Source organism: Penicillium hispanicum (assembly GCF_028827665.1).
Source record: "Penicillium hispanicum strain IBT 35686 chromosome Unknown utg000002l_segment0_segment0, whole genome shotgun sequence".
NCBI classification, from domain to species: domain Eukaryota; kingdom Fungi; phylum Ascomycota; class Eurotiomycetes; order Eurotiales; family Aspergillaceae; genus Penicillium; species Penicillium hispanicum.
Genome location: NW_026623194.1, coordinates 1,139,574 through 1,164,277, shown reverse-complemented (window position 1 = coordinate 1,164,277; position 24,704 = coordinate 1,139,574). Strand labels below are relative to the sequence as shown.

Genomic DNA, 24,704 nt, shown 5'->3' with positions numbered 1-24,704 from the left:
ATATTTAGGGCAATAATAGCCAAGAGGAAATAAAAAGACAAAGGTTGAGCAATGGAGCTGCGCGGGTGTGTCAAACCAACTCCGGCTGTCCTGAGAAATTTTGGCTAGTCACGGGATCAACGATAGCCCGACAACTCGCCCGGACCAACTTAAACCGAGTTGCCTTCTCTACCACAACACCTCACAGAGACCTAATTCTTGTCTTCATACTGCCTCAAAATGACCCTCTCATAGACTCCTTGCTTCTCCAGCTGGGCTGTTTACATGAGAGTATCTATTTCTTCTCAGTCTCCGAGTCTGTAGTCGGAGCTTTCAGTCCACTGCCTATCACCGTCCGAAATGGCGGTTTCACCATTTGGGTCTCGCTCCCCATCAGTGGCCGTATCATCGCCAAGCACAGCTCTCAGATTGAGAGCGGCTCAGAATTCATCTGGTCCAATAGCCATAACCAGGCCTATGCCTAACACAGACCGGGAACTCACTGAACAGCTAAACGATGAGGTGCGACAGAAATACGGCAAGGGTATGGCACACTTAAGAATGTACTATGTCGAACTCCGAGTTGACCGCGATATAGACAAGAAACTAGGTGAAGGCACATATGCTGTAGTATACCTTGGACACCTCCGCGATGATCCATCATCATTCGTCGCCATCAAAAAGATCAAGGTCAATGCTGAATACAAAGACGGACTCACCATGGACGCAATTCGGGAAGTGAAATATCTGCAGGAGCTATCTCACCCAAATATCATCGCACTTCATGACGTATTCTCGTCCAAAGACCAGAATCTCAATCTGGTCCTGGAGTATCTCCCTCAAGGAGATTTGGAGATGCTCATCAAGGATGGAGACATCCATTACGGTGCAGCTGATGTCAAGGCTTGGATGGGAATGCTGGCGCGTGGCGTGTGGTTCTGCCATGAGAACTTTGTACTCCATCGGGATATTAAACCCAACAACTTGCTCATTGCGTCGGACGGGGAGGTCAAGCTTGCCGACTTCGGTCTGGCCCGATCCTTTGCTGATCCATATCTCAACATGACTCACCAGGTTATCACTCGTTGGTATCGACCCCCAGAGCTGCTCTACGGGGCACGGCAGTACTCAGGTGCCGTAGATGTGTGGTCAATGGGCATGGTCTTCGCTGAATTGCTTCTGAGGGTGCCTTTCGTGGCGGGTAACACGGACCTTGATCAAATCTCGAAGATTTGTGAAGCCTTCGGCACCCCGACAGAGGAGAATTGGCCCGGGGTGACACAATTACCCAATTACATTCCCACCGACCGCAATCATCTAGTTCCCGCACAGGGACGGGAATTTTTCCTTCGGCAATTTCCTACTGCTGGCCCGGTGGGTGCCGATTTGCTCATGTCGATGTGTGCGCTGGATCCACGCGGGCGAAGCACTGCCCTCCAGGTTCTCCAGCACGACTGGTGGACGAACGATCCCCGGCCGACCAAGAACGAAGATCTCCCGCGCAAGTCCGGGGCAAAGAAGATGGGCGACGATCTCAGCCGGCGCGGTGGCGAGCTTGACGACGGCCCATTCAAGAATGCAGCGCGGCGGTTGGATTTTGGGACCATGAGATAATAATGACCATCGATTAATGAACTGAATTGCCCGAGACCAAAGATGCATGGCGCGTGGTTTGTCGCGGCTACCGCGTACATACTCACGGAAATCGGGTTGGCATTCATAGGCCCGCCCCTCCGGGTCAGACGTACCCTATTGCGGTGTTTTTCTACCGGGACAGATTGGTCTGCACGACATATGTCTAATGAATCGGCTATCTCTCTGCCCAATCTGTCTCTGGGATGACAGCTCGCCCGATAAGAATGATAGAGCATCGCACAACGGAGAGGGGCCGGGCCGACCAGGGAGCCCCGAGGAGATAGTCCCACGATCTGCCACCTGTCATGTTGTACTTGCTCAATAGATGCTTAAGCCGCTGCAAGCCATGGGTCGGCAGAGGGAGATTCGTGCTCTCCCCTTGCATACAGAGACCTGGAAGCCTCACAGAACGGGGATGTCCAGGGGTGAATCTCTCGGTAAATACAAGTAATGGGGTGCTCCATATGTCCATGGGAGTATCCAAGCACGCACATCAGTACCTGCAAGGTCGTTTGGCCTATTGTATACCTAGGTATTAGCAGAGCATCGATCCTAAGAGAGATTCTATATCAAGGGAGGCCGCCGAGGATCAAATCACGATGACGGCCGTTAAGTCGACGAACAAGGGTTCGTGTCCAAATTATCAGACACGGGTCCCACGTTGCGGGCGCACTCTCATTCGCCCCCTTTTCCAGCGCCGCCCTTGGATTCCTAGCAGTCGTCCTCCACTCTGCGTGCACCCATTGGCCACATCACAGCTCGAGCTCCCGCCCTGTAGTCCAGGATGAGGAGCCTTTGGGCTCCTTCGAGACTTAGACTGTGATTGTCTTGCTTAGCACCGTGCCATCGCCCCCCCTTTTCCTTTGTTCCGCCCCGCGCACGGCACACAATCGGGTCCCTGGGATGGAATGGGAGAAACAGCGAGGAAGGTGTTGCCGGGGCCTGAATCCAATGCATGCAAGTACCGGGAGGTCCAAGGAGGGGGGGGTAGGAGAAACAGGGAGAGAGAAAAGGGAGGGAAGAAGGAAGGACAAATCAAACCAGGTGTACATACATACATACATAGAACCAGTACGGCCAGTGGACAAACAATGGCCATTAAATATTATTCTCTGGGCGGAGCGCGATCTTATACTTCGATGCGCCTCGATATCTCCCTCTCTCCTTTCCCGCCCGTGAAGACGCACTCAACCTCCCCCCCCCCAACCCCGACTTTCCTTCTCGGCCAAACTCTCGGTGTGGCGCGACCTGCAGTTCACGCGTCCGTTGCGATCCCAATGCGTGTTTGAATCGGTGAGCATCCAAATCCCAAGAGAGAAAAAGATCACCTCGTTTGCCTGCGCATCCTGAACTCCAATGCTTCCCCGAGGCTCGCGTGTTCGCCCATTTCGTTGAAATCCTGACGTGTCTCTAATTCATTCGGGCTGCCTTCGGCGGTGTTAGCAAACTCTTTCCAGTCACAAGATTGAAGATCCAAGAGAATTGGACGCCCGCCGACTCGAATCTGCCCGCATGGCCATTGCGCCTCCGTCCCGTTGCCCATTCAATTGACGCTTCGAGGGGAAAACAATCCCCCCGCCTCTCCCCTCTAACCCTCGGGCATTTGCACCTCGATGAACATGGCTTCAATGTCAGCACTCCCTCAACCGTCACGGCCAGCAACAAATCCACCGACAGGGGCGTTGCCTCCCCTTCCCAACCCCAAACCCAGAAAAAGCACCCCTGCAGCTGATGCCCCCCGGGCCACATCTCCATACCAACCATCAAAACTACGCACTCCTTCCAGCCCCAAGCCGTCCCTGGCGAAGTCCCCGCTCTCCAACTCCAATTCGACATCCAATCTTAGTGCAGTCCGATCCGCATCCAGCGGGCGTGCGCCCGGAAGTCCTGACAAATCCTTGCGCCGTACAATCAGCATCGCCTCGTTTCCGCAGCCACCCAAGGCGGCCAGCCGTCCTTCGACTGCAGCATCAGTCTCCGGTGTCCCAGGGACTATGTCCTCTGGAACCGTGAGACCCAAACGAAGTTCGCGACTTAGCACCGGAACTACGAGTAGCTACCGGAGCTCGAAAACCCCGTCCTTGTTAAACGGAAGTGGTGATGGGAAATCAATTCCGTCGGACGCACGCGATACAGAAGGGTCTCCACCACACAGCAGAAGCTCTTCCGCCCAGGGGTCATGCTCAACTAGCGCGACCACATTCGAAGATGCTGATGATGCGGCTGGCACCGGCAAACCAAGCTCAAAACCGAAAGAAAGTAAAGGCAATGTCCTTGTCAGTGTGCGCGTGCGACCCGACATCAATTCAGGCGACACTCCCAGAAATCACGGCGAGTGGTCTGTTGATGGACGCCAAAGTTTGATCTCTCACCGAGGAAAAGATGGCGGGGATTATTATTACGGTGAGGATGCTCGCCATTGCTCATGATGGGAATTTCTTGGTTTGACTAATACAAACACTCCGCAGATAATGTTTTTACTACACATGAGAATAATGCCAAGGTCTACGATTCGGCTGCCAAACGGCTGGTCCGGCGGGTAATGGAAGGCTACCATGGGACCGTCTTTGCCTATGGAATGACGGGTACCGGAAAGACTTTCTCGATGCAAGGAACGGCGACCTCTCCCGGTGTGATTCCGCTCGCCATTACCGACATCTTTTCTTTCATTCGCGAAACTCCTCATCGCGAGTTTCTACTCCGAGTTAGCTATCTCGAAATCTACAATGAGAAGATCCATGATCTCCTTTCTGCGCCCGTTGCCAACGGAGCTGCCGCGCCCCAGCAGGAGGAAATCAAACTCCGCGAAGACAGCAAACGTGGAGTCTATGCAACGCCGTTGAAGGAGGAGATTGTGCAAAGTCCGACTCAACTCCTGCGGGTCATCGCCAGAGGAGACCATGCTCGACGAACAAGCAGCACTCAATTTAACTCGCGCAGCTCTCGAAGTCATGCGGTGGTGCAGATCGTCGTGGAGAGTCGCGAGCGAGTGCCCACTGGCAACTCCCAGGACAAGCGTTCTGGAATCGCTCCGGGTGGTGTACGAGTGTCAACATTGAGCTTGATTGACTTGGCTGGCTCAGAACGAGCGGCCGATGACAAGGAGCGCCGGACAGAAGGTGCGCATATCAACAAAAGCTTACTGACGCTCGGCACTATCATTTCTAGACTCTCGGAAACCAAGGATAAGCAGGGAAATCCCGCTGATCCGCAAGGAAAACATTTGCCTTATCGAGATAGCAAGTTGACCAGACTCCTTCAGCCAGCATTGTCCGGAAACTCCCTTGTGAGCATTCTCTGTACGATCCAGTTGGTATCTGGTGTCAATTCACACTCTGGAGAAACCCTGAACACGTTGAAGTTTGCGGCTCGGGCGAAGAATAACATCGTTAGTCATGCAAAGAGGGCCGAAGAAGCGTACGGGGGTGGCGGCGGGGACTCGGGCAGTCGGGTTCTGCTGGAACGCTATCGCATGGAAATTCAGGCCCTTCGGGGCCAGCTTGACTCCCAAGCCAAGGCCCAGGCAGAAAAAGAGCTCAAATGGGATGAACAGCAGTATGAAAAAGAGGCTCAGGCTCGTCATGAGGAGCAGGTCCTAGAAATGCAGTTGGCGCGAACTGCTCTCAAGGAACGGATTGAGCATCTCAATCGTTTGATCCTGAGTTCGAAATCAACGGGTGTGAACGTGAACAGTCATGGGAGTCTGTCCGCATTTGGACGTCTTTCGAGGATGTCTACTACGGATTCTGGAACCCGCTCGCTGCGTTCATCCGCCAGTCAATCCACTCTTGGTGCCGGCCATTCATCCATCCGGCCGATCTCCTTCATGTCTGTTAACAGCAATGAACCTTTAGGATCAATGCCATATTCGGGTGGATCCTTTGGGAATGAGGATGACGACGACATGGGCGAGTTTGGGGATGGCAAAGCAAGCTTGCAGCGCCAAGTCACTGCTTTGCAGGCCGATCTTGGCGACAAAAATCGATATATCTCGACTCTAGAACGCCGGCTGCTTCAAGCCAGACGCTCAAGCCATTCCCGAATGTCGATAGGGGTCAAATCGAACCCCACGATTGCAGAACATCCAGATATGACGGCCTTGCTTCGCGAAAAGGATATGGAAATCAACGAGCTTCGCATTCAGCTTGATGACAAAGATAGAATGCTCGCCGCTCTACGATCTGCTGCACGACATCGCGATCTGGCTGCGGTGACCAGTGACGCACAGTCGCCAGAGTTGAAAAGCAAAGGGGAGTCAACCAATTCGGGTACCAATAGCCCACCAGGCACTGGCGGTGCGACTGACAAGCCTCCCGCCAAAGGAGCTGAAAAGGAAGACGACCGGAGAAAGAATATGGATGAGGTGTCAAGGATGCTGGATGAAATGATCCAGGGTCGTGTCGAAAGCGGTCATTATGAAAAGGGCTCACTTGGGCATGTTAAGGACACATCCAACGACAGCCGCCGAGCATCCACGGCTGAAGTAGCCGGTCTGAACCCTAACCCTAACGGCCCTCCTGCAGACCTGCCCGCTGATTCTCCGCCAACTTGACGTGTGTGCCTCATTCTTGTGTTTATGCTGACGCTTCCTGTTGATCTGATACCCCATCTATGTGATCCTTTCGTATCAATGTTTTTTTGTCATTGTTGTTGTTGCTGTTGTTGCTGCTGTTGCTGCTGCTGTTGTTGTTGTTGCTGTTACTGTTGAACTAGGTCCTTCTAAGGGTTTCTTAGCGTCTTGCGGAGACATTCGGTTGAAGCCTTTATTTCTTGCTTTCGTTTTCATCAGAGCATATGCCATATGGGTATTTACCGATACCTCTCTTGTGAGATATGCTTGCTATTTGTAGACATGGCCATATGAACATGAATATCAATATCTGCCTAGCTGGTCCTATCTGTAGACCATGTCACGCGGTTATTTCTAGTTCACCCGTCCGGTCCTTGGCATAGATGTCTTTCCACCCGTCCCACAGACGTAGAAGCTCCTGGACATACTTTGAATGAAGCTCGTCGATATATTGGTCGTCTATCTTATCCCGATTCTGCTGCTGCATCACCGAGATTGGCCTCCCGACCACGATGTTCAAAGGTCGACGATAAGGCATCAGCCCGATATCATAGTTGAATACCCCTCGCGCGTGAAAAAGAGGGATAGTGAACCCCATGGTTTGTTTGACAAGCATCTGGAGCTTATGGATGATTGGATGCTGATCCGAATGTACTTGTTCGTACAAGTCGTTCTCCCCAAAGGCCAAGACAGGGACTAAATCAGCACCGGTGCGAATGGCAAGCTTGATAAATCCTTTGCGACGTTTCAACACCAACCGAAGAGAATCTGGCTGAGCATTCAGGGATTCTCGTGCCCCACCAATGACAATGGAAATCGCTCGCCCCATTCCTTCTCCATCAGCACCTCCTTTGGTCAAAATGTTCTCACAAGATTCTCGGGAGACACTTGCAAGACCCATGGCGAGCGCATACTCCCGGTAAAACGGGATGCGAAAATTTGAGTCCAGTGTGAGGAGAGTGTTTGTGATTCCTGGGAAAAGCCTCGAGAAGCCTAAGGCTTCCGTCCCGAAGGCAGCGAAGGCGCCATGCGAAATGATGCCATGGGGGTGATAGCCAAAGATATACTTCTTGGTTGGGGGAAGGGTTTCCTCACGTTGGAGACGAGCGGGAAAGTAAGATGCATAAACCTTCCAAATCGGAAGCGATCGCATAAATGGACTGCGGCCTTTGAGTTCGCCAGACGTAGCTGCTGTGGAGAAGAGGGAGATATAGACTAGGTACGGAAGCAGGAGCGGCCAGAACAGAGGAATGGCACAGGTAAAGAAGAAACCGGTCAAGGAAATGGCAATGGTGAGAGTATGGCATAGTACAAGAAAAGTCTGCAGGCGTCGCTCGAGGCCGACGTTTAGCGGTGCCCAGTGAATGCTGAAGGGCCATCAGTTTCAAATGCGAACCGCCAGACGGGGAGAGGGGGTAAGGCACACCGTTTCCTCTCAGCATTCTGGTTGTGACCTGCAGAAGCAGGCTGAACGGTGCCATCCATGATCTCCTATTCTGGTTATTCAGTCGGAGTCACGCCGGTTGATGAAGAGGTAAAACAAATCCCCATGATTCGAGATCAACCTTGGCAAGCTAGATGACGTTGTGTTGCTGATTAGGTAAGACATATCCGGCCCTGGGGCCCCGAGGTTGGGCCCTTGGACCTTGGATCCGTTCTCTGTTAGAGCTTCCATCCCAAGGTCTCGGTGAATATTATTTACATTTTCCGAAACTATGATTGCTAGTTTCATTGACTTCTTGGTATCACAAGATTCATAATCTCGCATCTAACATTTAGGATCTTCTCCCAAACGCCGACCCTTATATCTCTTACTTGTCTCTATTTACAATAAACCTCGGGTTTATGCTTTCACCATGAAGATCTACTGCGTATGAGCACCGTATTGCAAAGAAGGAAGAATATGGATCAGAAGCAGGGGAGTGCAACACTCACCTCGTTGAGAGATTTATCATCCAAGAGGGCCCTTTTCTTCTGTGCAATATGCCGGCCCCGGAAGACATGCCTTCCAATAGGCCGGCGTTCTCTCGCTGCTGTTGCCCCAGGTGTAGTGTTGAAAATTCTGCACTGGCCATCTCGCTGAACCGGGACTGCCGCTTGTTCACTCGAGGAACTGGCCTCTTCTGCATCCGCCTTCCTCTTATTTGACTTCTTCTTCTCCCTTTTCTTACACCCGGAGGCCGAAGAAGAGCTCTCGACTTCGTCCGTTCGGCGATCTTTTTTGGATGACTTGGACTTGGATTTGGACTTGGACGAACTGTGGCTCAAGTCTTTAGCAGAGAGGTCACCCTGTTCATTTGCTTCGGTGCCACTTTCAGTGTTTGTCGGTGATTTATTCCGATTATCATTGGAAGTCGCATCTGGCAACTTATCGAGTTTTTCTTGAGCCAAGAGACCGCCTCGAACGAAGCGCACCTCTTGAAACTTCATGGCAGCGTATCGAGCCAATTTGACATCGTCACGTTTCCGCTGTTCCTGCTTCAATTCGCCATCAGACTTGCCGTTCAATCGGCCTAGCAAGCCTTTGAAGGCATCCAGCCCGGTCGGTTCGCCCAGAGGGTCCCGCCCTGTCCGAGCACCTAGTCCCAATGTATCATCCTTGATTGTGACCTTGATATGGGATACACTGGCGGCAGTCAGCAGGTCGGCATGAGCAGCATCGCGAGCCCCCAGACGATCGCCAGGAGTCCAGCCTTGGGCACTCATGATTCGGTGGCCGAAGCCTGACGTAGACCGGGCCCATTTGGTATTGTTGGGATCATGAGAGATTTTCGTTTTCCTGTAGACAGTCAGAATGAGCGGCACATGCTTCACCAAGTGGATGCATACTTCCGGGGTGCGGCTAAACCCATGGCTGCCTGTGATGTCGAGTATTTTTTTTTATCTTTGTTTAAAAAAAAGTCAAGGGAGATGGGAAAAGATAGTGGTGCTGAGTCAGCAACCGATAAGCTCCCGAGCACCCGTCCGGTCGGAGAGCGTCGCAAACAGCAACGCCATACGGTCTTGCCAATGTGTCTGCATCTTTCTACTTAAACTACATTCAAGTTTCGCTTCCACTATCTGGAGGGTTGTATTTTTGTTGATTAAGCCGGGCTCCACGCATGGAAGCATAGCCGCAACCGCTACTCGGTGTCGGGCAACTGAGGCTGAGCCTCCGACAGCATATAGTGGTTTGAGGCATCATCCGCCCACGGGTTCAGGCCATGTTTAACCTACGTGTTCTCTGTCAAGATCATCCCCAGCGGAAAATTGCATTAGTCACTTCTGACCATGTCTTGATCTTCCATTACGCTGCAGCCGACACCGGTGTGAAGGCTGCACCACGGTGCCGGGTTGAATTCTCGGACGTGTTGGGGGTTAACCTCGGCGCCTATCGTTCGCTGGGTGCTGGGCATGGTACCCTGGGCCTGATTACACTAAACGAGGATGTCTTCGTCTGTGTCGTCACTGGCTCTTCCCAGGCTGCCACCGTGAGACCTGGAGAAACCGTGTCCAGAATCGATACCGTAGATTTCTGTGCGAGTCCAACCAACCTATCTGCCCATCACATTTACTAACGAACTCAGATTGCCTCAACCGCTCGGAGTATGAATATGGCCTAGATTATGAGGTTAGGTCTCAATTCGCCGCTGAGAATCAGGCAGGCCAAGAAGGCAAAGAAGTGGTGACAGATCATCCTTTTTTGGCTTTAAAAAAACTCCTCGGAGATGGAAGTTTCTACTATAGTCTTGATTTCAACCTCACAGATCGTTTGCAAGATCGGTGCGTTAATCTCCAGTTAAGGATGGTCTTCGACTGATCGAAAACCAGTTCCGATAAGTCAGCTGCATTCGATATCGATACTCTCGACGAAGACATGCTGTGGAATTCATACATGATTAATCCTCTTCTTCTGTTCCGGAGCCATCTGCCGCCTTCCGACAAAGCTAAGCTAGATGCATCTCAGTTGCTAACTTGTGTCATCCGAGGATATGCCAGTACGCTGAAGCTTCCCGCAACCATTCCGATTCTGCCTCAGGTCCGGACCAAACTTCCCTCTTTACTGACCATCATCTCACGCCAATCTTCTCGACGCGCGGGCACGAGATTCAATTCACGGGGTATCGATGATGATGGCCATGTTGCCAACTTCGTGGAGACAGAAATGGTTCTTTGGGTTGCCCCCGGTCTCGCCTTTTCTTACGTACAAGTTCGTGGCTCAGTGCCGATTTTCTGGGAGCAGACTCCAGGCCTAATTCCAGGGCAGCAAAAGATTGAGGTCACGCGGTCAAGTGAGGCAACGCAACATGCTTTCAATCAACACTTTGAGAATCTTGAATTGGAGTATGGCGCCGTACACGTTGTCAACCTTCTTAGTGAGCTCAGATCAGGAGAAGCAGAGCTGTCGGCTAAGTATCGAGAGCACATCTCCCACAGTTCCCTCAGGCAGAGAGAAGATACCATCAAATCTGCTCCACATAGTCTTTTGCGATTGACAGAATATGACTTCCTTGCTGAGACGCGAGGTCCTTCTGGATATGAAGCAAGTAATCAGATCAGATATGAATTGGCTGGTTCGCTTGACGGATTTGTCTATTTTCTGTCAGAAGACACTACCCGCCCTGCATCACTCAATGGCAGAGAGGACACAACTGGCGCTGCATCTGTCATCCTGCAACAGGAAGGGGTTTTTCGAACTAACTGCCTGGACTGTCTGGATCGAACAAACCTTGTTCAGACCATCATCTGCTCGATGGCGTTGCAATCATTTCTATCGCAACAGGGTGGTCGATTCGGCTCGGATCTTCAAATGAGACACTCGACCCTCTGGGCTGATAATGGCGACGCGCTCTCAAAGATCTATGCAGGAACAGGTGCCCTCAAGTCTTCGTTTACCCGACATGGAAAAATGTCGCTTGCTGGCGCACTCGCAGACGCACGTAAAAGTGCAACTCGGCTCTATGTCAACAACTTTACCGACAAAGCTAGACAGAAAACAATTGATCTCCTGTTGGGTCGATTGGCAAATCAAGTCGCGGTCCATCTCTTTGACCCGATCAATGATTTAGTCACCGAGGAGTTGAATCGGCGAGCGTCTGAATATTCCTCGTCCCGGGATATTCGGGTTTGGGTTGGCACGTTCAATGTTAACGGCCGGGATGAAGGCCCAGGCACCGATCTTACTCCTTGGCTTTTCCCTGACGCCGACCAATTCAGCGAAGATCCTACAATTTTCGCTGTAGGATTTCAAGAAATTGTATCCTTGAGTCCTCAGCAGATCATGTCAACCGATCCAAGTACTCGGAAGGTTTGGGAGAAAGCTGTTCATGATTGTTTGAACAGACATTCCGTGATGAATAGATCCTGCAAATATGTTCTCCTGAGGAGCGGGCAGCTTGTGGGAGCTGCTTTGATGATCTACGTAAAGGCAAATGCGTTGAAGGACATCAAAAATGTCGAAGGGGCTGTCAAAAAGGCGAGTTGGCTTCCTGCAGTCTCAAGTCGGATTCGCACACAGCTAACTTGGAATCAATTCAGACCGGCCTTTCTGGGATTGCGGGCAACAAAGGCGGCTGTGCCATCCGTTTCGATTACTCTCACACGAGCATTTGCTTCGTCACTGCACATCTAGCCGCGGGGTTTGCAAACTACGATGAGCGAAATAGGGACTACGAAACCATCGACGGAGGACTGCGATTCCAAAGGAGCCGCTCAATTGCAGACCACGATACTGTAATATGGCTCGGGGATTTCAACTATCGAATTGGATTAGGGAATCAGATTGTGAGGGATCTTGTCTCTCAAGGTGATTTCCAGAAGCTATACGAGAATGATCAGGTATTTACTATTACCCGATTTTTTTTTTTTACTTTTCTTTTGATTGACATGAATAGTTAAACTTGCAAATGATTGCCGGTCGCGCATTCCAATTCTTTTCGGAGGGCCCTATTATGTTTGCACCAACGTACAAGTACGACGTTGGGACCGATCACTATGATACCTCGTATGTCTTTTCTCTTTAATCTCGACCTTTTCAAACGGCATGCACTTACATCGTTCTACATTACCAGTGAGAAGGCCCGCATTCCAGCCTGGTGTGATCGGATTTTGTGGAGAGGCCCGAACCTGCGACAATGTCACTATCAGGCAGCCAACTTGCGAGTATCAGATCACCGCCCTATCTGGGCCACCTTTGAAGGAACGATTGACGTTGTCGATCACGGGCTTAAGGATAGTCTGAGGCGTGTGCTCTACGAAGAGAAACAGCGTGAAGCCCTTTCTGACTCAGTTCACCTGCTGGACTTGGATGATGAGTATGGTATGCCGCAGGTCTCCATTGCACCTGGTTTACCCCTGGCAAGCTCCGACCGAAGCAGATGGTGGCTGGATAACGGTAGGTGGCTCAATGAGGCTTCCCAAAGAGCACTCGGCTAATCCATGCACCAGGTGCACCAGTGAAATCGACGGTACAGCCACCCAAAGAAGGACTTGTTGCCAATTCTCGGCGCAAATCTAACCCTTTCTCCTTCGACGCCGAACCCGACTGGGTACGCAACCCGGGTCTGGCGAGAGGAGATACAGACTCTCGTGTTGGAAGGAAGCCCCTTCCTTCACCCCGGCATAGGACATTCGATGCGATAAACTCCACGAGGCCATTCGAAAAACAGGCCCCGGGCAGAACGCCACCAGTTGTTCCTCGAAAGCCTCTGTCGCTAACCTCTCAGCCTGCTCACCGAGTCTCAAGCCCCGTCCGGGTTGCGTCCACTGCGTCTGAGGGTAGTCTACCTCGAGGTGCACAACACAGGTCGCCGGGAGGAATCAGTGGAAGTGGTGGTGATCTTCTTGGTGACACCATGGATGAGCAGATTGATTGGAAACCGCTCGTCCCCTGATACACATTTTTCCTATTAGTGGTCCACCTGGATGCTGTCAAACTAGCCACCTTTGCAGAGACACCACAAAAGAAATTGATCGAACACCCCTTGTCAGGTCACGATAGAACATATTCATTGTGGATTGCTGGAAGCTCATCTATGCAGATGTCAAAAAGGTCCCATAGCCTTGTACAGGCCGTCTGGGGCCCATATCACACATCCCCACTATGAACATGCTCTTAGAGGTTTCTTTTAATGAAATGGGCCCTTGATCACCCTACTTCGCACTCCATCTGGCCCCTGGAACTCGAGCTCGGCTTTGAATACTTCTAGTCCTCTTCCCATTCTCTTCCTAGACAATGCGTCCACGGTATTTACACAAGTCTGAGATACGGCCTGTGCCCATTGCTCTCTCCGGCTGAGTCGCACTGATCTGAGTTTCTTTGCAGGGGGAGGGAAACGGACATCTTGCTCTTGGCTATTCGAGTGAAGTCTCAGTCAAACAGCGTGCAACTTCTCGAATCTATGCTAGTGAACCGTATGCACTGCCACATCACCTATCTGTACCTCTTTGGAAGAATTTCTGCCTTAATTGTCGAAATCAGTTGGTCGACTCTCCACAATGTTTTCAATTCTGCGTTTCTCCGACATCCACTAGATCAAAAGCGAGCTTTCGACAGTCACAACGGCGGGAAAAGAAGAATACCTTCGAGAACTGCTCGTGTTAGTGCCGCTTTGCGTCAGGTAGGTCAGGTCCGCCATTCTCCAAATCTACTACGGGGGTCCTGATGAATTTTTTACAGTGGAGTATATTGCCCAAGGGTTGTTTATATTTATGGTGCCTTTGGTACAAGGAAGAGGGTGGGGGCGTATGAACCAGCGAAGAAGTTTAAGCCGTAAATATATTATCACAAGAAGGATGATACATCGCCAACAGTAAATATACTATTGTGTAGAACACGGACCTAATGACAATGACTCCCCTATAAACTACCCAGGTACACTCGCCAATCAACATAAAATGCAAGCATCATTCAGCGTTCATGCATGGCGACATGCAAACATGCCAAATGATACAATAGTTGGGTGACTAACATGAAAAGGCTCGCCGACTCGGTTAGATTCCAATTATGCCCCATGCGATATGCAATATATTCACAGGTATCTCATTGCATAGTGGATCGTGTGCGGCTGTCTGGGAATGAATTCCTGACTGGAGGTGGCGATACCCAATACCCGTGGGCGACATCAAGCTGGGCGACAAGATAGAACGTTAACTCTCGGCCACCGCCAGTGCCCAGAAAGATATTTCCTCGACGCAGTGGAGGCCTGTGGGCCACAGAGTACCAAAGAGTATCTATGGCCAAGGCGCTAGGACTCGCCAAATCGAGATCCTACTTTTCATTGTTGGCTTTCCCTGAAAAACCGATAGGAGAGATATCGATCTTCCCAACGGAGGACACGCAAGCAAGCGAGTAGCGGCGGAAGAGAGAAAGATAGGGATAAGGGAGGGAAGCCAGGCGCCGTTTGCTCCTTGTCCCAATCCCGGCACAAAGAACAACCCCACTAGGCGGTAGGTTCAGGCTTTTTCTCGGCCTTGGGAGCTGGCTTGGGCCTGGGAGGAGCACGGCCGCCCATCATCCACTTGGCAAATCCTACAGGCTCGCCGGGCTTGCGAGGTGGTTTCTTGTTACCTGCAATAAAGAAGTCAGTATCGGTGTACAGTTCATAGAAAGCGATGGAGAGAGAAATCCTCGGGGTCTGCGAGAAACAGAAAGGAGCAACTCTTACCGCCGTCTTTCTTCTTAGGCTCTGGCGCGGTTGGCTTTGCGGGTGCTGCAGCTGCTGGAGGTGGATCGGCCGCGGGAGGTGGATCGGGCTCTTTGGGCTTCTCTGGAATGGGCCACATGTGCATCGTGATCGTCCAGTCGGGCTCCACCACCGTTTCCCAAACCTGGGGAAGAATGATGTCGCCGTTCGGCCCAACCAGATCATAGTGGCCCTCGGCAACATGTGGCCCAATGACCTCAATGTGAAGGAACGCCTGCTTTATGAGGTCTTCCATTCCCTACAGATCAAATCCGAATGAGTCACGCTTGTAGACCACAATGCCGGTTGGGGCGGGGGCTTACCTGCCAGGTGCTGCACAACTCGAAGGGAAAGCTGAATTTCCTTCCCACTGCATCCTTAAACTTGATGGGCTTCTTCTTCTCCGGGGGAGGTTTATTGGCAGCTTCCGCTGCCGCTGCGTTGGCAGCCTCCGCAGCGGCGGCGGCGGCGGCGGCTGCTGCCTCTGACGCAGCCTCCGCAGCGGCCTTCTCGGCTTCTTCTTTGGCCTTGGCCGCGTCTTCAGCGGCTTTCTTCTCTGCATCTGCCCGGGCAAGAGCTGCAGCTTCTTCGGCAATCTTCCGATCATGGGCCAGCTGTTGTTCCCGAGCGGCTTTCTCAGCAGCTTCGCGTTCGATCGAAGCCAGACGAGCAGCTTCCTTGGTTTCACGCTCTGTGCGTTCCTCCAGTATCAATTTTTCGAGACGGGCGATCGCCTCGTCCTTAGCCGCATCTGCGGGCGGCGGAGCGGGCGATGAGGTCGACTCAGCCTGTGTTGGAGAGGGCACTTGGGGATATGTGGGAAAATATGATTGAGGTATCATTCCAGGTATCATGGCATAAGGGTCCCGGAAGTTGTTGTAATAGGCATTGGGCGCGTAAGGCATCATCTCGTGGTGGAAAGGGGAACCGGCGTATGGGGACGCCGAGCCATGAGCACTCATGGGATGTGGCATGGGTGGTTGAGCGGGGTTGAGCGGGTCGATGCGTGACTGTGGAGGGGGACGAGAGGGGTGTCTAGAATGCGCTTGGTCCTGCGCCAGAAACGGGTGCATTGCAGCATTGTGAGAGGACTGGAACTGAGGCCCATAAGGGTAGGGGCTGGCGCCATACGGCTGACTGCCCGGGTTGGCATGGCCGAACCGAATGAGCTGGTCCGACAGGGACTGGCCGTTTGGATGCGGGTAAGCCCCTGGCGCGTGTCCCGGCGGATAGGCATTGTAAGTAGGACCCGAGGAAGAGGAGGGTGCATACCCAGGAGCGGGCGGTGCGGGAGGCCACCTCCGATCATGGGGGTTGCGAGGGAAATGAGCCGCGAACTCCTCCGAGTCTGCGCTGTCCGGTGACTCTGGGGAAGGGTGTCGCCTGGCCCGAGAGCCATAGGAGTCGCGTTCGGAAATCATCTGACGGCGCGATGGTTGACGGCGGCCCGAGGCCGAGCGGGAACCGTGGAGCGAACGATTGCGGTGAGAGGTCCTTGGTCGAGAGGCGGAATCAGATGGGTTCAATTCATCCGGATATGGCAGATGCGCCCACTCATCGTAATCCTGGTAATCATGGCTACCTGAGTCTGAGGGCGCAGAGACTTGCACACCCGAGGAGTCCTCCTCGTCCGTCAGAGAGTGGTCCGAGTCGTGCGGATCTGCGGAGCCAATCGAGATACTGAGCCTGGGGATGATCAGTGAGGAGTTCTGGAGGGCCTGGGGATAAGAGAGATATTGGGAGGGCAAAATTCCCGAAAAAAGGAATAAAAACATACGTCATAGAGACAGTGCAGAGCCTCTACGTCTCTCAAAGAAGAGGTGGGGGGCGGAGTTGAGATGTTGTGGGTTGGCCCTCTCTCTCTTGTGATCTCTCTCTCTCCCTCGCAGGCACGCATATACGAAGCGAGGAGGGAACACCAAAGGCCAGGGCCGAATGATGATAGGTGGTAGGGGGAGAAAGAGGGGAGGTAAGAGGTTTGTTTTTTTTTTTTCTCGGGTCCCAGATAGACGCGGGGGCATTGAACGCATGGACTCTAGAACCCCGCCAGATTGATCCCTTGCGGGCAGGGGTGGTAAGTGGCAGGAGGCAGCGGTCTGTCTTCAAGCTCTACAGTCCGGGTGTACAAGAGGGGTGAAAAAAAAGGACGGCAGGGAAGGCGGGCTCTTTTAGGTGTGGGTTCTGCCTGATTTCTATTGGGCTGAGTTGGGCATATGGCGTGTAACTGCTTTTCTTTTTCCATTGTTGACATGAATGGATCTGCTGCCCGAGAATGCCCAATCACGGGCCTCGACGAGTCTACGAGTACTAGAACGATCCAGAAGCGCGCCTTTCTGCTGCAGGGGGTGGATCCCACAGATCAGCAGGGGAAGGAAGGGAATTGTTCCCTTTTTCTTTTGTACTGCTGCTATCGATATCTCCATTAATCACTCGAGGCGGCGGCAATAAAGGAAGCAGAGATGAAAATGTCGGAGATGGGGGTAGTATTCGAAACAAGGCCACCATCTCAGCTGAAGCACAGAATTATTGGGATCGCTCAAATCGGTTCAGTAATTCCTTAGCCGCGATGAGCTCGCTGCGGCTGGATGCCCAATGTTGATCATTGACCGATCGGGCCTGCACAATCTCACCAAGTCTCTGTAGGGCGAAGGTTTTCAATTGGCTCACAGTCCTTCTGGGAGGGAGAGTCAGATTCGTGGGACCTTGGTCGGTGTATTCGTTTTCTAGCATGCGTGAAGAGGCCTGGAGACCAAAAGGCTCCGGTCAGCATCGAGGGCATTTACTATCAAAGTGGATCATGCCACGCGCGATTGCAAGCATACCAGGGCCAACCCGTAAAATCCTCGTAGATAATCGTCACAGAGCTCGATGCTTCGACAAAAATGCTGGACCGACTTGCCTGCAAGTCGAGAGGCGTCGCCATCGAGAGACGAGGCACATACATAGAGCAGCTCGCCAAGCCGAGCATGAATCTGGACAGAATTAATCCTCACGTCGGAATCGCAAGAGAGCCAGGACTTACATTCCAGGCACTAGGAGCGATCAGTAGAGCCTCCTCGAGGCTGAAAATAGCCTGTAAACAGAGTCCCTGGAACTGGTAGAGGTCTGCCAGCTCACACCACGCCTCAGCATCAGTGGGAACGGCATCGACAAGCTTAACAAGGGAAGCAATTGCATCGGAGGGGCGGTTCAGCGATTGCAGCAGGGCCACTCGACGTTTCATGATGGGCTAGAGAACAGTCAGCTCCGAGAAGGTCGTTGGAAGTAAAGAGTCTGCAACGGACCACGTTGACGGTGCTCTCTAACAAAATCTGATCATATTCCTCCAAGCACTTCTCTAGGGCGAAATTATCCTTTGCGATTGCCTCTTGATACAACCCTCGAAGTCCCATCACCCTTTCATTCGATGAACCAAATCGATGACTGAGGCGATCGAGGCATACTTGGGCGGATAGATCATCTCCCGTTCGAAGACAGGCAAGAAGTAATTGCTCGATCTGCCCATATTCCTCGGCCGTATCTGTTGATGATGTAGGTGATGTAGATGATATCGGGTTGGCTTTCGGGTCGTGGCCTAGGATGGTAGGGCCTTGCTGGGAGAGGCGAAGAGCTGAAATCAGATCAGATCCATTGATCCCACAGGGATCGGCAAGGGCACCCATGATCACTCGCAAACAGGATGCGAACCCGAAGCTGGAGCAGTCTGGTCAGGGCGAATTGCGGATGGAGGAGAGGGTGAGGGAGCGTGGCCTCCGCAGGTGGAGCCCGCCCCGGCGATACACGATCCCGTGTTGCTTATCGGTCCCCACGGAACTTGACGCTGTCAATCCTGCGAGCGACCTCGGTTGGAACGCCGATGACACGCCGGTGACTCCGAGCCAAATGAAGGTTGTGCTGCTCGAAGACAAGAGGCTCTAAAACTGTGACTGGCATTATCACCTCCAGACACATACCACTTGCGGGAGGTGGGACGCGGGCACGATGTAGGTAGCTGCCTCCCTTCGTTACGAAGACTCCGGCCGCCGACAAGCTGGACTGACCGCACGATGCAGGTTTGAAAAATCTCTCTACGACTTGATTAAGGGCTTGCGAAATCATAAGGGCTCGGAGGATGAATACATTCAAGACTGCCTGCGAGAATGCAAGGTGGAGATCAAATCGCAGGACATGGGTAAGTATTCTCGTCATCACGCTCCCCAGTCTCTTCTTCATGCTCACCCCCGTCAGACAAAAAGGCTACCGCGCTACTGAAGCTTATATATTTGGAGATGTTCGGTTATGACATGTCATGGGCTTCTTTCCACGTCCTGGAAGTTATGTCCTCCAACAAATACCTCCAAAAGAGGGTAGGCTACCTCGGGGCTGTACAGAGCTTCCGGCCAGACACCGAAGTCCTGATGCTGGCGACAAATATGCTTAAAAAGGTTGGTACACGAGTATCTCCATCAGTTTCATACCAATGGTCCATCTAACGGAGAACAAGGATATCGTGTCTCCCAACATCCCCGCACTGTCCCTCCCGCTGGTCACTCTACCACATATCGTCACACCTTCACTCGCAATGTCGTTGCTCCCGGATATATTGTCTCGGCTTTCTCATTCAAGTCCAGTCGTCCGCAAGAAGACAGTTGTGTGTCTCTACCGACTTGCTCTGGTATACCCGGAGGCACTGAAGTTGGCGTGGCCCAAAATCAAAGATCATCTCATGGACGATCAAGAAGATAGCAGTGTGACTACGGCGGCTATCAATGTCATCTGTGAACTTGGCTGGCGGCGACCGCATGACTTTCTGCCTCTAGCACCCAGATTCTTTGAGCTTCTGGTGGATAGTGGGAATAATTGGATGGCCATCAAAGTCATCAAGCTTGTTGGTCTTCCCCTCTCTCGCCAATTTTTATCTTAATTGAAATCTGTCCTAGCTAACGAGTGATCCAGTTTGCAACTTTGACTCCGCTAGAACCACGACTGACACGCAAGCTGTTACGGCCATTGACCAATATCATCCAGACCACGGCCGCAATGTCTTTGCTCTATGAATGTATCAACGGCATTATTCAGGGTGGAATTCTCGACGGCGAGGACAATCTGCAGGAGAGAGATGAAGTTGCGACCCTCTGCGTGGGGAAGCTACGCGGGATGATTGTCATTGATGCTGATCCCAACCGTGAGGCTTTGTTCTCATTTTGCACTTTTCGCAAATGCTAACGCAGTTCGAATAGTCAAGTATGTGGCACTGCTAGCTTTGAACCGCATCATTACAACACACCCGATGTTAGTGACCATGCAACAGGACGTCATCATGGACTGTCTGGACGATCCAGACATTTCTATTCGACTTCAAGCTTTGGAGCTTGCCGTTGGCATGGTCATGAGTGACACTCTCCAGCTATTTGTTGACCGTCTCATGGAACAACTTCGAGTTGCCTCTTCCAGGGACACCCATGATGTCGAAGTCTTGTCTGATCAATCCGCTATCGATGGCTCTGAAGGGCGGAGGATGTCTAGCACCACAGAAGCTGCTCTCACCGCACCCAACGACTATCGGACTGAGGTGATCCATCGGATCCTGGATATCTGTTCCCAAAATAATTACTCCAGTGTCATTGACTTTGAATGGTATGTCGGCATTTTGGTCCAGTTGGTCGGTCTTCTTCCACCATCCGATGCAGCGTTTGATTTTCAGCCGGATCCGGGACAGGAGGGTCCAGCAAACACCAGAGCGGCCGCTGCCCTTCGAATTGGCTCCGAAATTCGCAACGTTGCGGTGCGTGTCAAAGGAGTACGGCCGGAAGCTACCCGGGCAGCTGAATCACTTCTACTTCTTGACAATCGGTCCAACTATTTCCCTGTGGTCACAAATATTGGTCATGATGTTCTAGGGCCTGTTGCATGGGTGGCTGGCGAATATGCAGAATACCTCATGTCGCCACGGCAAGCTCTCCGGTCGTTGATAGACTTGTCAAACGTCTCTTTGCATCCGCGCACTCTTCAGCTCTTTCTACAATCAATACCCAAAGTCTTTTCTCAAGCGAATAGAGCTTTCGAGGCCATGGACTCTTGGAAAAATGAGATGTCTCTCTTGCTGACCCGTGTCGTGGACTTTCTTGAGGCTCTTGCGGCTCATCCTGACTTAGATGTTCAGGAGCGAGCCATTGAATTCCTTGAAGTTCTCCGCTTGGGGGGCGAGTCTTTACGTTCAGAGACCCACGGGGTGCCCTTTTTCCTCGCGTCCATTATCCCGAGCCTTTTTATGGGGCTAGAACTCAACCCTGTGGCCATAAGTGCTCAGAGGAAGGTAGTTCTTCCTGACGAATTGCAACTGGATGAAGCATTCAATGGTGACTTGTTGAGAATTTTCGAGGATCTGGACGATTCCCGATTTGATGCCAACCGACCTCGTGCCTTGCGGCGTTTCTATCATGTCCCCGACCGCGTCCCCTCATATAACAAACCGCACCATGATCTAGCACCGACTGAGGTGCATCTTGGTACATCATACCAAAATACCTCTGGCCTCTCAGCTGATGCCAGTGCGGTAGATAAGCGACGAGCCGAACGCAGGGAACGTTATAGGGATGATCCGTTCTATATTGCTGCCTTGGGACCATCTGATACATTGTCACCAGCTAATGGACTTCTCTGGTCTTCCCGAGACGAAGCACTTGATATCGATTCGATCCCTATTGTTGACTTGAAGCTAGAAGAAGATGGGCAACACGGACGGGGGAATGGAGATGTGCCCAGAAGCCATCAGTTCCAATCCAAGAGAATGGAAGTTGCTACGGATGAGACATTTGGCTCTGAAGAGTCTCTATCGCATGACTTATCGACTGGGGATGCTAGCGGGTCGAGTACCTTGAAGCGTTCTCCACTACAGGTCGACTCCAGCGGGCTTGGGCATCTTCCGCTGACACCGAACTGTGAACAAGGACTCCCTTTGACCAATGACGAGGATGTCGAGATGAAGAATGCGATGCAGAATGTGGAGCAGATACGGTTGCGCATGCAGCGAGCGTCGGAACGAATACAGCTAGAGGGGACCCCGGCAGAGGGGACTCTTGTAAAAAAGAAGAAAAGCAAGAAGCAGACGGGTCCGCCGCTCAGAGACGGAGGTCAATCCGAGGGAAAAAAGAAGAGGAGGAAGGAGTCTGGATGATTATTAGATAAAAGCGAACCCGATCTTCTTCCCTTGCCTTTAGGACATGAATCAGGCATTTGTGATATAGTACAAGATCCCCTATAATTCCCGGAGGACCGCTGTGATGGCATTAAAACTGGCTGCTCGTTGCAGCACCGTAGTTCCAACCACCAACCTCATTTCTTATTTTGCTTTTTCATGCCAGGAGCGCCGCACACCGATCGAGGACGCGTTGGTGCCATCGGAAAGAGGTAATGGGTAGTGCAGACATGCAACCCAGCTTTGTCGCAGAAGTATCGTCATTCAAGAGCTCATGGCTTCAACGGCAATTCTCTATCCCGTGAGGCGGGAAAGCGTCGAGGTGACGGTCGACCAGAGCTCTGGAACAATCCTCAGGAGCTCCAGGACGAGTCCACCGCAGACGACGAATGCAAGAATCACTAGGAGAAAGTGAAACTTTAGCTGATGACACATTCCATTCAGGAATCAAGAATGACGTACCAACCCAACTTGCTGAGACAGGCGCCTTGGAGTTTGGCTTTGCTTTGGAGACCGGCCCTCTGCCGCGCTTGGCCGCCTCATTCTTTGCGAATCGTTCGTTTGCGCGTCGTTGCTGAGGGGTTTGTGCCTGGAAAATGAGTCAATGCCTGTAGAGTAGAAAATCCTATGTTGGCGGGAGGACGCACCATTGCTGGTTAGGTGGTTGGGTCCTGTGTTGAGGCTGAGGGATGTGGAAGGGGTGAAGGTATCGCTGTATTATTCACATACCGAGGCCAACTCAAAAGGCCACGTTGGGCCTATGTAAACTAGACTTACAACCGTGCTTCTTCGGATGACAACCTCTAGTTTTGAGAGCTCTCTTGGATAACTTGTCTTGGTTTCTAGGTTAAAATTGTGTAGTTTTTTACGATAGTGATGATGATAATGATGAATTCATTTGCCCGATATAGCTAGCTTTATATATATACTGCTATGCGGGAGTGATATCAGAACTAGTCTATAGCAGAAAAATGGCTGCCCATGCCGCGGGCGGAATCGAACCACCGACCAGCCGGTTCCGCCCGCATAAAAGAAATGATATAAACAGAATACCCAAAAAAATAACCCTTTCTTGGCAAAATCGTTTTCTTAGAATATCTTGCCAACATAGGGCTCTCAAGCCTCAAGAGAGGGAACAACTCTTTCTTGGCAAAATTGTTTTCTTGGAATATCTCGCTAATGTAGGGCTTTTATATGAAGGGCTGTAGCCGAATTGATTCAATAGAACTAGGCCGATATACAGTTTATATTAATTTTAAAGAAAACGTAGTCCATCTGCGGCAGCTGGGGTTTTTGTGTTATATAGGCATATGCCTTATATGATCTATATCGGGTATAGGCCTATTTGTTAGGACTGGCTCTGCGAGGCAGTCCGATGAGATGATAGAAGGATTAGAGTGAAGAAACCAATGACTCGATTCTGAGTGTAAACTAATCGCTGGTGTGCTATCTATGTGTACGCAGGGGTATAAGTCCCTGCGGCCTATATAGACCATAGATGCGTGCGGTATATAGGACTATAGAGACTATATACAGTTCCTACGAGGGCCGGGGTCGTAATATTACCCCCCCTCCTTTAAGGGCCTATATCCTCGTAGGTCGATATAAGGCCTTTGTTCCTCTGATTCCCTCACTTCCGCTATAGTAAACTAGCGTGTTACAACCCCGGCCCTCGCAGGGACCGCACACATGGTCTCTATGGGGACCGCACACATAGTCTCTATGGTCCTCTGTACCGCACGCACCTATGGTCTATATGGGCCGCCGTACCGCGCAGGGATTTACACCCCTGCGCACACACAGATAGCACACCAGCGATTAGTTTACACTCAGAATCGAGTCATTGGTTTCTTCACTCTAATCCTTATATTATCCTATCAGACTGCCTCGCAGAGCCAGTCCTAACATTCTAATCGCTTTAAACCTACCAGATTGGACTATTAAAACCCTTAGCGATATCTTATATTACTTATAGCAGCTTGCGCCTCCTAAAAGAGGATCTTATAGGAGAAGGCTAACTAGAAGTGACAGAAGAAGGCTAGCAGAAAACTATTCTATTATAATCTATTATAGCTATTAACTTACTAGGAAATTATCTTTTATAGATATTTAATCCTCTATAAGACTTAAAAATAGTTATACTAACTACCTTTAAATAGCAAAATAATATAATAGATATACTATATAATATTAAATAAAAAAAATCAAAAAAGTAATATAATCTATAGTTAAAAAGGAATAAAATATTAAAGTAACTCTTTATAGCTAAAAATAAAAAAACTAAACTTATAGTGTGACTTTATAAATAGATATTTATTAATAAAGTTATAAAAAAATAGGGTTAATTAGATAATAATAGGACTATTACTATAAATATAGTTTTTATCTTAGCTATCTTATAGGTATTTTAAAAGCTATTACTTAAAACTATAAATAATCTATTAATAGTACTATTAATAATATAGTACTAAAAGCCTTTATTATCTTTTAGTAGACTTAAAGATAATCTAGCTAATAAATAAATTTATATAAAAAAACTATATAGCCTTTTAAATATACTAATTTTTATAAGAAAATCTACTAAAAAGTAAGATATTTTAAAAATAAATCTAGGTCTTTTTTTTAATTAATATTCTAAATAGTTTTATTTAAAATAAAGAAAGATTATTAAAGCCACTAA

General features: G+C 50.7%; 8 protein-coding genes across 8 annotated transcripts; 4 read left to right on the top strand and 4 right to left on the bottom strand.

Moving 5' to 3' along the window:
* Positions 1 to 339: 339 nt before the first annotated feature.
* kin28 (TFIIH complex serine/threonine-protein kinase subunit KIN28) lies at positions 340 to 1,593 on the top strand (the record flags this gene model as incomplete). Its single annotated transcript, XM_056941329.1, has 2 exons — positions 340 to 523; positions 578 to 1,593. The coding sequence occupies 2 exons, from the start codon at positions 340 to 342 to the stop codon at positions 1,591 to 1,593; spliced, it is 1,200 nt and encodes a 399-aa protein (XP_056803184.1).
* A 1,634-nt stretch (positions 1,594 to 3,227) lies between these two features.
* On the top strand, positions 3,228 to 6,166 carry N7459_002143 (putative kinesin family protein (KipA); the record flags this gene model as incomplete). Its single annotated transcript, XM_056941328.1, has 2 exons — positions 3,228 to 4,017; positions 4,083 to 6,166. 2 exons carry the CDS (start codon positions 3,228 to 3,230, stop codon positions 6,164 to 6,166), a joined length of 2,874 nt encoding a protein of 957 aa, XP_056803183.1.
* Positions 6,167 to 6,524: 358 nt separating this feature from the next.
* On the bottom strand, positions 6,525 to 9,036 carry N7459_002142 (diacylglycerol O-acyltransferase 2A; the record flags this gene model as incomplete). Its single annotated transcript, XM_056941327.1, has 5 exons — positions 6,525 to 7,551; positions 7,611 to 7,675; positions 8,120 to 8,217; positions 8,356 to 8,963; positions 9,014 to 9,036. 5 exons carry the CDS (start codon positions 9,034 to 9,036, stop codon positions 6,525 to 6,527), a joined length of 1,821 nt encoding a protein of 606 aa, XP_056803182.1.
* A 351-nt stretch (positions 9,037 to 9,387) lies between these two features.
* Positions 9,388 to 13,056, top strand: N7459_002141 (SacI domain and endonuclease/exonuclease/phosphatase family protein; the record flags this gene model as incomplete). Its single annotated transcript, XM_056941326.1, has 7 exons — positions 9,388 to 9,700; positions 9,751 to 9,946; positions 9,995 to 11,657; positions 11,702 to 12,001; positions 12,058 to 12,167; positions 12,235 to 12,557; positions 12,611 to 13,056. 7 exons carry the CDS (start codon positions 9,388 to 9,390, stop codon positions 13,054 to 13,056), a joined length of 3,351 nt encoding a protein of 1,116 aa, XP_056803181.1.
* Positions 13,057 to 14,604: 1,548 nt separating this feature from the next.
* Positions 14,605 to 16,629, bottom strand: N7459_002140 (uncharacterized protein; the record flags this gene model as incomplete). Its single annotated transcript, XM_056941325.1, has 4 exons — positions 14,605 to 14,732; positions 14,830 to 15,106; positions 15,171 to 16,533; positions 16,625 to 16,629. 4 exons carry the CDS (start codon positions 16,627 to 16,629, stop codon positions 14,605 to 14,607), a joined length of 1,773 nt encoding a protein of 590 aa, XP_056803180.1.
* A 741-nt stretch (positions 16,630 to 17,370) lies between these two features.
* Positions 17,371 to 18,509, bottom strand: N7459_002139 (uncharacterized protein; the record flags this gene model as incomplete). The annotated part of the gene is made up of 4 exons (XM_056941324.1): positions 17,371 to 17,589; positions 17,670 to 17,819; positions 17,870 to 18,076; positions 18,132 to 18,509. 4 exons carry the CDS (start codon positions 18,507 to 18,509, stop codon positions 17,371 to 17,373), a joined length of 954 nt encoding a protein of 317 aa, XP_056803179.1.
* A 61-nt stretch (positions 18,510 to 18,570) lies between these two features.
* On the top strand, positions 18,571 to 22,003 carry N7459_002138 (putative AP-3 complex subunit delta; the record flags this gene model as incomplete). The annotated part of the gene is made up of 7 exons (XM_056941323.1): positions 18,571 to 18,714; positions 18,793 to 18,830; positions 18,900 to 19,018; positions 19,075 to 19,271; positions 19,331 to 19,714; positions 19,783 to 20,011; positions 20,067 to 22,003. 7 exons carry the CDS (start codon positions 18,571 to 18,573, stop codon positions 22,001 to 22,003), a joined length of 3,048 nt encoding a protein of 1,015 aa, XP_056803178.1.
* Positions 22,004 to 22,318: 315 nt separating this feature from the next.
* N7459_002137 (RAMP4 family protein) lies at positions 22,319 to 22,674 on the bottom strand (the record flags this gene model as incomplete). The annotated part of the gene is made up of 3 exons (XM_056941322.1): positions 22,319 to 22,425; positions 22,487 to 22,613; positions 22,672 to 22,674. The coding sequence occupies 3 exons, from the start codon at positions 22,672 to 22,674 to the stop codon at positions 22,319 to 22,321; spliced, it is 237 nt and encodes a 78-aa protein (XP_056803177.1).
* Between the last annotated feature and the right edge of the window lie 2,030 nt (positions 22,675 to 24,704).